Source organism: Danio rerio, chromosome 22, assembly GCF_052040795.2.
Source record: "Danio rerio strain M-AB ecotype USA chromosome 22, GRCz13ab, whole genome shotgun sequence".
NCBI classification, from domain to species: domain Eukaryota; kingdom Metazoa; phylum Chordata; class Actinopteri; order Cypriniformes; family Danionidae; genus Danio; species Danio rerio.
The window spans coordinates 39760620-39774911 of record NC_141042.1 but is presented as its reverse complement, the minus strand read 5'-3'; the positions used below and the strand labels follow the sequence as shown (position 1 = coordinate 39774911).

At 39.4% G+C, this 14292-nt stretch overlaps 1 protein-coding gene across 1 annotated transcript; it reads right to left on the bottom strand.

Moving 5' to 3' along the window:
* Positions 1 to 2696: 2696 nt before the first annotated feature.
* On the bottom strand, positions 2697 to 12597 carry LOC100002570 (E3 ubiquitin-protein ligase TRIM35-like). Its single transcript, XM_087304726.1, has 6 exons — positions 11304 to 12597; positions 11008 to 11103; positions 8826 to 9056; positions 8726 to 8748; positions 8534 to 8652; positions 2697 to 3776 (listed from the first exon to the last, which is right to left on the bottom strand). The coding sequence occupies exons 1-6, from the start codon at positions 11694 to 11696 to the stop codon at positions 3172 to 3174; spliced, it is 1467 nt and encodes a 488-aa protein (XP_087160852.1). The 5' UTR covers positions 11697 to 12597; the 3' UTR covers positions 2697 to 3171.
* Between the last annotated feature and the right edge of the window lie 1695 nt (positions 12598 to 14292).

The following is a 14292-nucleotide window of genomic DNA, read 5'->3' as shown; positions in this document are numbered from 1 at the left end:
CAGGGCTTAATTTGTACCGGAACACGCCAGATCCAAATCTGCCAAATCTGATCTGGCACCTCATTTTACAGATCCCCCTCCTCAACCGCCCTCCTTCCCTGTTCACCTTCTTCTGCGACTCCCGAACCCTCTTCCCTTTCATCCGCAACATCCCTGCTCTGCTCACTTTTCGTCCGCGGCCCCTCTGCTATCCACCACACCAACCCCCGCCATCCCCCTCCAGCACTTCACTTTCGTCTGCGACCAACTCGTTCTCCAACATCGAACGCGACACATACGTCCTCGAGTAATATGACGGATCCATTGTTCCGGGACCTCGCAATTCACAAATTAAGCACTGGCTCCACCCCTTCGTTCGTTTGGCCAGAAGAAAACTGGACCCGATTCAGCCTGGTTTCTCTCAAGGTTTGGGGCCCTATCATACACCCGGTGCAATGACATGTATGACATGATTTGTTGCTATTTTCAGACCAGCGCAACCCTAATTTTCACGTTTTGGGACGCATTATATAAATAGCAAATGCATTTGAGTAACTTTGTGGACTCTGGTGGGTGTTCTGGTCTAGAAAGGAGGTGTGTTTATGTGCATTGTTGGTGTGTTGCTATTCTGAAAAACTGCAATAGACAGCGCCATTGACCAATTCAAGAGTTGACACTTAGCTGATGATTGATTATAAAGCTTGTTTGGCATGCTGTCTCTGGAGAGAGCCCTGAGCTCATAAGATCCTCAAGCCTGGGGCTCCCTCTCACTTGCAAGGCGAGAGGGGAGTTTGAGCTCGGGTAGATCTGGAGAACTCCCCTGCTGTAGTAGCTAATGAACAGATAGTGATTGCTCTTAATAGATAACTATTTAGGAGCATGTCTATGGTGCCGATTTAGATTAGTCAATTAACTTAGGTTGTATGTTTTTTGATGGTGGGAGGAAACCGGGGAACCCTGGGGTCAGAATTATTAGCGCTCTTTGGATTTTTTTTTGTTCTTTTTTAAATATTTCCCAAATGATGTTTAACAGAGCAAGGACATTTTCTCAGTATGTCTGATAATATTTTTTCTTCTGGAAAAAGTCTTATTTGTTTTATTTTGGCTAGAATAAAAGCAGTTTAAAATTTTTTAAACACCATTTTAGGGACAAAATTATTAGCCCCTTTAAGCTATATTTTTTCTCGATAGTCTACAGAACAAACCATCATTATACAATAACTTGCCTATTACCCTAACCTGCCTAGTTAACCTAATTAACCTAGTTAAGCCTTTAAATGTCACTTTCAGCTGTATAGAAGTGTCTTGAAAAATATCTAGTCAAATATTATTTACTGTCATCATGACAAAGAGAAAATAAATCAGTTATTAGAGATGAGTTATTATCATAATCATAACAAGCTATTATGATTAGAAATGTGATGGAAATAATCTTTTCTCCGTTAAACAGAAATTGGGGAAAAAATAAACAAGTAGTCTAATAATTCAGGGGGGCTAATAATTCTGACTTGTGTGTGTGTGTGTGTGTGTGTGTGTGTGTGTGTGTGTGTGTGTGTGTGTTAATTATTTTGGTTATTGTGTAATCTTTACATCCTGTCAGATTAAAAAAAAAGAAAACAAACAAAACAAAAGAGGAGTAAACTATTCTGATTAATTGATATGGATATTTGCATATAATATTAAATATGAATATTTTTTTCTCAGCAAGGCTGCATGGTTACAATAAAATAAATCTGTTGTCTGTGTTAGATCACACTCTCCGCACCAGATAAATAAGATATAGCCCCGGACGCCAGGTCTTGTCAGAAATGCTCTGTGTATAGGCCCGGATTTGCTAATCGGGAGGACCGGGAGAATTCCCGGTGGCCCGGTCCATTTTTTAGCCGCGAGGGCCGGTGTCCCTAGCTCTAGACTCTGTTGCTCTCAGCAGTCGCACTTTATTTATTTATTTATTTATTTATTTGACCACAGCCTCACTCTTTTTCATTATTTTTCCACAGCTCTGCTCTTTTTTTATCTATTTTCTTGCAGCCTCGTGAGCAAGATGCAGCCTGCAGGTTAATGATAATGTAACCCAGATGAGTCACTACACTGAGAAAAGCTGTTGTGGTCCAGTGGTCGCGTTAGAACAGCGCCGACCCTAGTTCGAACCTCATCTGAGTAGTTTATATATATATATATATATATATATATATATATATATATATATATATATATATATATATATATATATATATATATATATATATATATATAGTAGTTTATATATATATATATATATATATATATATATATATATATATATATATATATATATATATATATATATATATATAATATATATATATAATATATATATATATATATATTTTTTTTTTTATATATGTTAAGACATATAATACTGTTTGGGTTGTTGAGCATTTAAAGTTCTAAAGCAGCTGTTTTCTTGAAAAAGACGTGATAGTGTCATTAGAAACTGATTTGAAAATGAGGTTATTTTAATATAGTCAGTCGTGAACTGAGGTGGGCCGGTCTGAGGCTTGAAACTCCAGGGCTGAAAAGGAGTCCCACTCCGGCCCTGATCTAGACAACAGGTTAGTGGAGTCGCCCAATACCCAATGTTAACCAGTATTCAGCTGAATAACAGTCTCCTATCAATATAGGAGTTGACTGAGAAAACCAACGAGGAGCAGAAGCAGGAGATGAAGTAACAATGATAAAGAAAGAGCAGAGTTTATTGAACAAACTTAGCTGCGTATGATTCAATGCTCAGACTTCATCTGACAAGGATATATCCAACAAGTGTTACTAGATCACAAGCATCAGCAATGGAAAGTAACTATAAGAGACATTACAGAGCTTGAAATAGAGACATTCTCCAATCTCCTATTCTTGAAAACATGTGGCTTGAAGATTGTAACGACATGGAAAAAATGAAATAATGATAAAGCAATAATTACAGCAAAACAATCATAATAAAATATAAAATCAATAAAATGACAAATAATAATAATCAAATCATTAACTAATGATAAATAAAATGATAATGATATAAATGACTAATGATCATTTGATTAAATAAAATTATTAAATGAAGAATAAATGAATATAAACAAATGAAAATAAAACACAACAGCAATAAATGGTTACTTTCTTGAAGCAACACACATACAAGGATTGTCAGATCCTTAGTTAGATTCTACTGAACGGTAAAATCTTTAGAGAGGAAGAAGTGTTTGCGAAAAAACTCTCATAACAACCGAAGAAAGGGTAGAGAGTATCAGTGAAGGTGGTTGTGTAAGTGTGTAGATGTTTGTTATTTACTGGATCAGAGAAAGACACTGTTCCTCTGTCATAATCCAGATCAACTCGCACTCGATCAAGATCCTGTTTAATACAAAAACTAGACCCTGACTGTCTATACTGATATTTATACACACTCCAGACATTAGAGTTAAAGAAACCCTGTCCCTTCCTCTGGTTTGATGCTGTTGTTACTCCAAGAGTCCAGTATTGACTCTCTTTAACCTCCACGACCCAGCAGTGTTTTCCTGAGTTAAAACCTTTTGAACCCAAAACACAGAGACAACAGTCAAATCTCTCTGGATTATCAGGAAGTAGTTGTTTGTTTCCTCGGTTTGTCACACTGATCAGATCATCAAACAGGCTGAGATATTTATTTGCAGTGCTTAAACCCACAACACCTGGTAGTATGTCTACTTTGATTGTCACTCTGGTCAGATCATCAGACAGCTCGAGTTCTGGATGTGCAGTGTTTGGATTCAGGATGACAGGAGCTGAAAAGACACAATCAACAGCTGCTGTTATTCTGATGTTCATATAATGATCAATCACAGATTATTTTCAATTATGATCGTCAAACACATCAGACATTTTTTTTCTCATCATTGTCAGTCTTCTTAGTTTTATTATCAGTGTGTAACGGCATCAGACTCAAACATTAAGGGCCCTAACATACACCCGGCTCAATGTGGCGCAAGGCGCGAAGCAATAGCTGTTTGCTAGTTTCAGCTTGGCGCAAGAGTGGTTTTGAGGTGTTGCGCTACGCTGTTTAAATAGCAAATGCATTAGCGCTCATTTGTGCGCCCATAGGCGTTCTGGTCTAAAAAGAAAGGCGTTCTGAGGCGACCGCTGGCGCGTTGCTATTTTGAGAAACTATAATAGATTTTTCATTAGACCAAAACAAACCCGGTCTAAACTCCAGCGCAGAGTTGCGCCTCGCTTACACACTGCTTATTTAAATATTAAGGATATATATAGGATATAATAAGGAAATATATAGGATATAAATATAAAGGATTAAAATATTACAAAACATATTATTTTCTAGCCTACATAAATATGAAAAATCACTGCTTTTATGTCTTCTTCATCTCGGGAGGCTTTTTCAGTTCATTCATAACAATTTGCTTTTGTATAATGTTATTATTATTAACAGTATTATTTATTATATCCATATTTATATTTGTTTTATTAAAAACAAGCTTAGATTTGCCAACCTGTCAGGTTTTAGATCATATGGGGCACAGCATGTGTTTTAAGATATAACTCAGGTTTTTAAACACTTCATTATTATTGTTCATTTATTCGTTTGCTGGAAATTAAAACTGAATTTAGAAATAGTTTTGACACAAATATTTGCGCTTAACCAACTAAATTAATTATTTATAGGCTAATTGATGTCTGTGCGTAACGGTTTCCCTATCCAAGAGCGAAAGTGAAAGTAGATCATTTATCTCTCATTCTCGTGCTGCAGATGCTCTGTTTAACTTGCTAGTGAAACTTGCTCTGTTTTCTTGCTTGTGAAATGCTCAGTTTTTCCACCTACACTTACTTTACATTATGTAAATAGTAAATGCGCTTATGGCGCGACGCAACTGGCTCTTAAAGGGAATGGGAGATGAGACTCTAATTGGTTTATTGTCAAAACACACCTATAACTCATTAAGAAAATAAACTCAACCCTTTTAGACCATGCGCCACGGCGCAAAGCTGATTTTTAAATCCTTGTATTAGCAAAAATAAATTCTGTCATGACCTGAAAGTGTTTGCGCCCTGCGTTTTGCGCCTGGACCGACAAAATAGAGCCCAAGATGTTGGGTTCAAACATTTGTGTCCATCAAGGGGAAAATCGGATTTTGGAGAAGAATAAAATTAGTCAAACAATCAGAAACACTGAAAGTGTGAAAAATGTGTGAAACTCTTGAGTATCTTAAGCTTCAATTGATAAAGTTCAATAAACTTGTCACAGAGACAAACTCCGTTATTCCCTCTTCTGACCAGCAGAGGTCACCCTTCCCTTATTATTAACTGTCTCATCGCTCACTCTTCACTACATTTCCCATCTACCCCATACCTGCAATGATTACTGGTCCATCTGAGAACACTCCACCATCTATTTAAGCAGACCGGTTTCTTTCACTCTCTCCGAAGTCTTGTTTGCATCTCACTAGCTATGTTTCCATCAAAAAATGCGAATGAACTTTGAGCGCAAAACTGGATTATCGCATGAAAGACGTGCAAATAAAGCTGCGTTTCCATCCAGCGAGTCAAAGCGAACAAAATCGTCACTTCCTGACTATCTGGCGCCAAATATCAACAGTAAAAACGGAATTTGCTGCGATAGGAGAAGCTGCGTCAATCTTTTCTTCATCTAATAAATGACTTGCGCCTCAAGCACTGAATGCACAATGGCGTTTGAAGGTGTCAGATGCGAAGCACAGACGCTCTTGATTCTTGAGGTCATTAATAACATAATAACACTAATACTGAAACGGTAAGGCGTTTTAGAATGGCCAATACAACACTTTAGATGTTTTACAGTGTGCTTAGCCTGCTGGTTTGTCCATTCACACACATTTTTTTAACAGAATCACATGATCTTTTTTAATGCGAATGCTGGAGTTTGTGCGGTAAAAGTGTTTCCATCGTAGTTTATGCGCATCTTTTTTTTAATCGAATAAAAAGTTTATCCTACTCAGTATTGCGCATCAGTTTTTTATGCGCATTTTCTAAATTTATGCGCATCTTGGCATTTCCATCAACCGTTTTTTTATGCGCTTAAGCAAAATGTGCATATAAATAGGTGGATGGAAACATAGCTATTGATAATTCTGTGCGTTTATACCTTATTTTGGCTTTCCTGTTGTGACCCTGTCCTCTTACCGTTTATGATTGTTTGCTGCCTGCCATTTGCACTGCTTATTCGGATCTCGGATTCTGATTGTTTTCCGCCAGCCCTGACCATTAGCCTGTTGTTTGACCACGATTCTGTTTACCCTGCTTTATCGTGTACGCCGGTCTCTCACCACTGCCTTTCAGACTAATCTTAATAAAAACCTGCAAAATGGATCCTAATCCTTCGCCAGCAGCTGTCACTCACCTGTCTTTAGCATTATCTACACAGGCAAGTCAATTCGCCGCACACCAACATCAGCTAAAACACCTGGCGTCACTCACTGAAGAAATGGTGAAGGCGCTTCAGAACCGCGCCGGCGATCAGCTATTAGAATTATCAAGGGGGAATATGACTGCAGCTGAATACGCTCTCACCTTCCACACACTCACTGAACAGACTGTGCGGGTGGATGACACACTCAAATCACTGTTTAGTAGGGGATTGAATCATGAACTGCAATCCGAGCTGGCATGTCGTAACAGAGTGAAGGATCTGAATCAGTTTATGGCACTTAGCCTTCAGATTGATATCCTCGTCAGAGCTCGACAACGACATGTTCCCCACAGTTTTCACAGAATGTCCGTCCCTGCCTGCCCTTGATGAATCCAAACCCATGCAAGCAAACTCATATCATATATCCTCTGTAGAACAAAATCATCACCTAACACAACGTCTTTGTTTATACTCTGATCAACCCAGCCATCTTCGAGTTTTGTGTCCTTTACGACCAAGCCCTGATTCCAAAGATCTAGTGAGCTTTTCTTTGCATCCATTGAATCCCGATATGTGTGGACATACCCATTACTATTTAGACAAATGGCCACCAGACAACCAAAGCATTGTTAGATTCAGGAGCAGCTGGAAACTTCAGGTCTTAAGAATTTGCATACCTTTAACTCGCTGTTCCTCTCCTTTAACAGTGGAGGCAATAGACTAGGATCTGGACAAATATCACATCTCACACAAGAACTTAAGATGCGCACCAGTATGCTTCACACAGAAATAATCCAATTTTACATCCTTGTATTACCTCACACTCCCATAATTCTTGGACTAGCCTGGCTGCTAAGGCATAATCCAGACATTTCCTAGAGAACGGGACTACTTATTAAATGGAATGACACCTGTTTTCATGAATGTATCACTCCCATCTCTCCTCTATGTCTGTTCGATCTGTCACTGTCTCTGATAAAGCTAATTCTGACATTAACCTCCCACCTGAATATAGTGACTTGTCTCTGGCCTTTAGCAAAATCAAAGCCACTAAACTTCCTCCACACCGGAGGTATGATTGTGCTATTGATCTGTTACCAAGGACAACGCCCCTAGAGGACGGATAATTCCCCTATCAAAACCTGAGACAGAGGCCATGGAAAATTACATCAATGAGGAGTTAAAAAGGGCTTCATATGATCTTCAACCTCTCCCGCCTCTACAGGGTTTTTTTTTTTTTGTGCAGAAAAGAAATAGAAGACTTCTTCCATGCATTGATTTCTGAGGTCTCAATGAGATAACTATCATGTTCCGGTATCCACTGCTTCTGGTACCTGCCACCTTGGAACAGCTTAGAACTGCTAAATACTACAACAAACATGTCCTGCGAAGTGCACACAACCTCATCCACATTGGTGAGGGGGATGAATGGAAGACTGCTTTTTCCACAAGCACTGGGCATTATGAATACCTGGTCATGCCTTTTGATATGGTAAACAGTCATTCATTACTGACATTTTCAGAGATCTCCTAAATCGCATAGTCAAAGTATATATAGATGACATCCTAGTATACTCTGATACCCTTGAAGAACATGTCCATCATGTATGTCCTGTTTGAGCGAAGGACATACATGATGGATATGTTCTTCAAGGGTATCAGAGTATCGAACATCAACTCTATGCTAAAGCTAAGTGATGTGAATTTCGCCACACATTTACATTGTTTCTGGGCTACATCATTAGTCATGAAGGTGTGGCCATGAATGAGTGAAAGATTAACTTAATCCCTAAATGGCCTAAGCCCTCGACCCTAAAAGAACTACAAAGCTTTCTTGGTTTTGCCAATTTTTACAGACGGTTCATCACAGCTCCCATTTTTCACAAACCCCAACCCTGAGCACCCCTTTATTGTCAAAGTGGATGCTTCAAATACTATCGTGGGTGCTGTTCTGTCACACAGACAGGAGTCACCTCCCAAACTAGTATGTCAAGTGCCTGACACCACAAATACTGTGAATGTAACTGTTGTAAAAGTAGTTCTCTGTTGTTTATCACCACACCTGCATGATCTTCAGTGTGTGTGTGTGTGTGTGTGTGTGTGTGTGTGTGTGTGTGTGTGTGTGTGAAAGCTCAGACTCACTGTACTGGATAATGTCCTGCATCTTCTTCCAGACTCTGAACGGCAGGTTGCCCAAGTAGCGAGACACATGAATCAAAGCTCCAGAAGGCATCTGTGGATCCGGCTGTGAGATCTGGACTCTGGAGGAACATTCAGGAGTCAGAACTGCAGTGGCTTTGACTTCAGAAGCAGAGAAACCAGCAGATCACTCACCTTTCCATTGAGACTGGAAACTCCTGCAGAACAAACACACAACTGATCATCAACAACTCAATCAATCATCAATCAATCAATCACTGATCTGAAATCAGACCTTCAGAAAGCAGACGTCATTGGCTTTCAGCATCTCCTCCGTGTCTGTGATCGTGTGTGAAAGAGCTGAGATGTGTGTGTTCATCTCCTTCAGCTTCTCCTTCATCATCTGCTTCTTCTGCTCCTCTTCCTTCCTCAGTGCAGTGATTGTAGCTTCTTCTTCATCTCGGAGAAACTGATGAAGCTTCTCAAACTGCTGTTTAATCTGACGCTCTGTGTTTACAGCTTGAGCCTGAAATCAAACCACATTCACTTCAGTCATCTCAGACGCTTTCTGGAGCAACAGAAGACTGATGGGGGAAATGTGGGTTAGTGAACTACAGCTGTAACTATATGAAGAACTATGACTTGTATTTCATGTCATGTAGTGCCATCTAGCACAGTTTTAAGTCTGTAGGATATACATTTTGGTCTGCCTGGTCAGTTTTAGGACAGAATATGACCCCTTTGGATTTTTTAATGAATATAATAGGTTTATACTCTTAACCTGAGCTTCTAATTATCCATAACATCTTCTGCACGTGTAACTGTCAGACTCATGAATATTTATAGTGTTAATTCTGAATTCACCTGATGAAAAGCTATTCAATAAAATTATCATTTGCCATCTCCCAGTTTCACCCACCTCGAAAGATTTAGCTGCAGACAGAGGCTTAATACCAGGCGGCAACCTACCTCGGGAGGCCAAAACGGAAGTAATTGAAACTGCAATTTATCGAAATTCTGCTAGTCCTGCCTCCATAATAGAGCAAATTTCAGTTGAGTCCACTGTTAGAATGGCCAACTTTACAGCAGAAAAAAAGGTGTTTACAGCCTGCTACAAAGAAAAATTTTGGTTCATAAAGCTAATATTTCCCTTCATGACAACTGTAAGGGGGTGAATTTTTTTAGAACTTATCAGTCACATCAGTTTCCTTTATATTAAGTTTGCATAATTAAGGGCGTGGCCACTTGAGTGACAGCTAGGTCTCGCTGGTCGCCGTCTCATAACCTCAGCTGACTCCTGCAGATTAGCCACTGATTTCGGCATATTCATCATATTTTTGTTTGGTTTTATGTGGCTTTACACAGTCAGTTGCCTTTTGGGATTATTTCCTACAATTATCAGATGATATGGGATGCTGTGTGCACTTAATTGTGCTCACAAACCATTCACGTGGCCTCCATGTGAGTAAAGTTACATACTTGTAAACCATCTCTATTAATGCATTTGTTTTATTTAAGATCATTTATCATTTATAATATTCTTTAGAGCTGTAAAGCACTCCAGCTGTGGACTGTAGAACGGTCATCTGAAGCGTTGTCATACAGTGTTATGCTGGATTTCATCAATAGTCTTCCATTAACTAACACAGACTATATCTGAAGTGTTTGGACGTAATTTGCGTTTTCCTCCTGTTGAGAAACGTCATAAGAACTATGTTTAGTGGCTCAATGTGTTACAGCAGTGTTTTAAAAGACTAAACACTTTATTAATATAGCGTACAACCAAGCACATGTGGTCAGAACACAAACGAGTCACAGGTGATAAAGTATTAAGCGTTTTCCCAAAGTGAGGTGTTTCTAAGGCTGGTCCAAGCTAAATGCCAGCAGGTGTCTGTTGCTCCGCTCACTCTCTGCCTCTTTGCCCTTTTTTGGTATCCCGCCGTGGGTGTGATCACGCACTAATAAAATGGCAATGGTTGGCCGCTCCTACTTGTAGCTTCATTTGCACTCTTAAGAAACCTATGAGTGACGTCACAGACACTACGTCCAAATATTTTGCAGTCTATGCTTAATACTAAACACTAATTAAAGTAATATCATGAGGGCAAACGTACCTGTTATTTTGAATTCTCTGACTCTGCCATTTTTCTTGAGTTAGCATTACTCTCACAGTGCTTTATTATAAATAACAGATGATTGGCAGCAAGTAATCACTAAAATGGTACAGTGTTTGACATGTCCATCAACAGCCAATCGGCTGTTGCAATTAAATTTCCCTGATTTGTCAAAAGATTTCAGAGGATTTCCTGCAGTGTGACTCACAACGAGAATCAGACAAAAATCTAATAGGAGACCATTTCAAACCACAGTGGTGAACTTCCAAAACATGTCCTACAGTGTGACATGAGAATCATAATTACATTTTAATAAGCTACAAAATCACACAGTATGAGCCAGGTGTGCTGATCAATCCTCACCTTGATGTATCGAGCTGTTTTCTCCAACTTTTCTTTCATGTTTCCATTACGTTTAAGTTTCTCCTGTAAAAACTTCAGTGCTGTATTGAGCTCCTCCTAGAATTTAAAGTGAAAATCTATAAGACACCGGAGAATTATGCTACAGTCGTTGCAATACATAATTTGTGACCCCAGACAACAAAACCTGTAGTAAGTCATGAGTTTCAATTTTTGCAAATGGAGTTTTATGATTTTCACATGAATGCTAAATAAATCAAATTATTAAATCTTTATTCTTAAGCATAAACCAGTCTTACCTTCTTAAATGAAACCATTTCACTGAGGGGTCTGAATGTGTGTTTGAGGTGTTTCTCTGAATCTCTGCACACTAAACACGCAGACTGTTTGTCCTCCACACAGAAGAGTTTAAGTTTTTTGCCGTGTAAACTGCAGATCTCCTCAGATCCAGATGAACGGCTCTCATTTCTCTCCTCAAGACGCGACTCGCACAAGTTTTTTAAAGCCAGATTAACTGGAGGATCAGCTATTGAGGGTCTCCTGCAGACGGGACACTCCTGAGTATTCTTGATTTTCCAAAACTCTTGAAGGCACTCTTTACAGAAACTGTGGCCACATGATAAAATAACAGGAGTCTTGAAGATATCATGACACACAGGACAACTATAATCATATTCAGCTGATGAAGCCATTTCCTCTGCTTGAGATCCAGCAGTCCAAACTTTACTTTCACTCTCTGAATGTTTGAATAATAAAAAAAAGAACTACAAAGGTATGTAAAACTAAATGATCTCTGTCTTTGTTCTTCACTGATCGCTGATTGCTGTTTGATTTTGTCCAGAAATCCAGAAAAAGGGAAGTTTGGCATGAAGAAAGTGAAATACTGAGAGTCTTTTTCTGGGAAGTGCTTCAGTGGTTGGAGCCGCTTATGGTTGTGCTTTAGGTTGTGCACCAAATCAAACAGGAACACAAGAACAAAATGCAGACATACTCATGTAATATAGTTTAAAAAAGCAATAATTGTTCAAGAAAAACAATGTGTTTGTTTTATTAATTGACTGTTTAGAGCATGCGTTCACACAGATTTGATCTCAGAGTTTGAATGTGCTTGATGCTGTGTGAATGTTGATATTTAGAAACGTTGCTTTTACAGTCAATAGTATCATTTCTTGTTTGCTGTGGTGTATGCCAGTATGTTGCAGTTGATGGAAAGAGGAAGTTTTCCGTGTGATTTTATATTAAAGATGTGAACGGCCACATAAACAATGACGGACATACAGCAGACCCTATTCGTGTTTTTTGGCTTGCGTTCAACGTACATTCAGTTTTTCAGATAAAGATGTAAGATTCCGAAGGTTTTATGTGTGTTAGCCTTTTCTAGCACTTCTGATATTCTGTTATTATTTTGGATTTATATTTGTTTTCCGCTCCAAATTCAATCTGACAACAGTTTTGACTGACTCCAATCTGACCATCAAATGTATACTGTTTTTCTAATTAGGAATGGGTCAATTTTGTCATTCATGAATCAAATTAGAGTTTTAATTTATATTTAATCCCATACTATTTACGTTTATTAGGGACCCAATGCCAATGTTTTCATGCACTGGGGTTTGCGTATTTTTCACAGACAGAATCTCGACATTCTTAAATTAGTCAGAGGATGCAAGGTAACTAATGGCCAGAGAGCCCTGGGCTCATAAGATCCTCAAGCCCGGGGCTCCCTCCCATTGCAAGGTGAGAGGGGAGTTTAAGCTTAGGTAGATCTGGAGAACTCCCCTGCTGTATTATCTAATGAGCAGATAGTGATTGCTCTTAAGAGATAACTACTTACTAGGAGCATGTCTATGTTGCTGATTTGGATTAGTCAATTAACTTAAGTTGCATGTTTTTGGATGGTGGGAGGAAACCAGGGAACCCGGGGAACCCACGTGAGCATAAGGAGAGTGTGTAAACTCTGCATAGAAACATCGGCTGGCTTGGTAAGGACTAGAACCAGTGACGTTCTTGATGTGAGGCAACAGTGCTAACCACTGGGCCACCATGCCACCCATCTAGGAAAGGAAGAGGAGTAGGAGTGGAAGGGGGGATTCTTCAAAACGAAGATGGCTGTTATAATGGAGCTTAGGGTATTTATAGTGTGTTAGGAATCGTCTAATTTGTGAATCATAAATTGAATTAAAGCTGCAAGCAGCGATGATAGGGACCTCGCACCCGGGCTCACCGCCGCCTGGTGGCCTCAGGATGACAGAGAACAGCGAACAATATTAATTTAAGCCGATGTATATAAAGAACCCGAGAAAATTACAAATTTATGTCAAACTTCTTCCTGTCACCAGGTGGCGCTGTGACTGTGACTCAAGATTGGCATGTAGATGCCTTCAGTAGAGGAATCTTATCCACCATGTGAATTTTCAGCCAGTACGGACATTGTTCGGCTGAGTTATATTTAATTTCCTGTTGCCAGCAGGTGGCGCTATGACTGTGACTCCATATTGGCATGTAGATGTCTTCAGGAGAGGAATTTAATCAACCTTGTAAAGTTTCAGGCAGATCAGACATTGTGTGGCTGAGTTATAAGCCAAACTACCTTCTGCCAGCAGGTGGCGCTATGAGAGACTCAATATAATTATGTAGATGTGCACGGGAGAGTACTTTGATCAACCATGTGAAGTTTCAGGCTGATTGGATATTGTGTGGTTGAGTTATAATGCAAACTACCTTCTGCCAGCAGGTGGCGCTATAACTGTGACTCAAGATTGGCATGTAGATGCCTTCAGTAGAAGAATTTAATCAACCATGTGAAGTTTCAGGCAGGTCAGACATTTTGTGGCTAAGTTATGAGCCAAACTACCTTCTGCCAGCAGGTGGCGCTATGACTGACTCAATATTGTTATGGGGATGTGTTCAAGAGAGGAATTTTATCAACCATGTGAAGTTTCAGGCAGATCGGACATTGTGTGGTTATAAGTCATTGTAATGACTTCCGGTTTTGTGGCGAATCGTCAAGGTTTGCGAAGCCGCCACGGACACGCCCATCAACGAAAACTCTAAAGCTTCGCAATTTAACATCGCCAAGGCCTTTAGATGACAAAACCCAATTTTGGTGTTGATCGGATAAAATCCCTAGGAGGAGTTCGTTAAGATACAACGCCTGGAAATGGCAAAAATGCCACTTTTTTGCAGCAGGAAGTTAAAAATATCCGACTTCCTGTTGGGTTTGAGATATGACTCCAAGAGACTTTTTCGTATGTTTTGGCGTGTTTGAGGTGTGTGCCAATTTTCGTG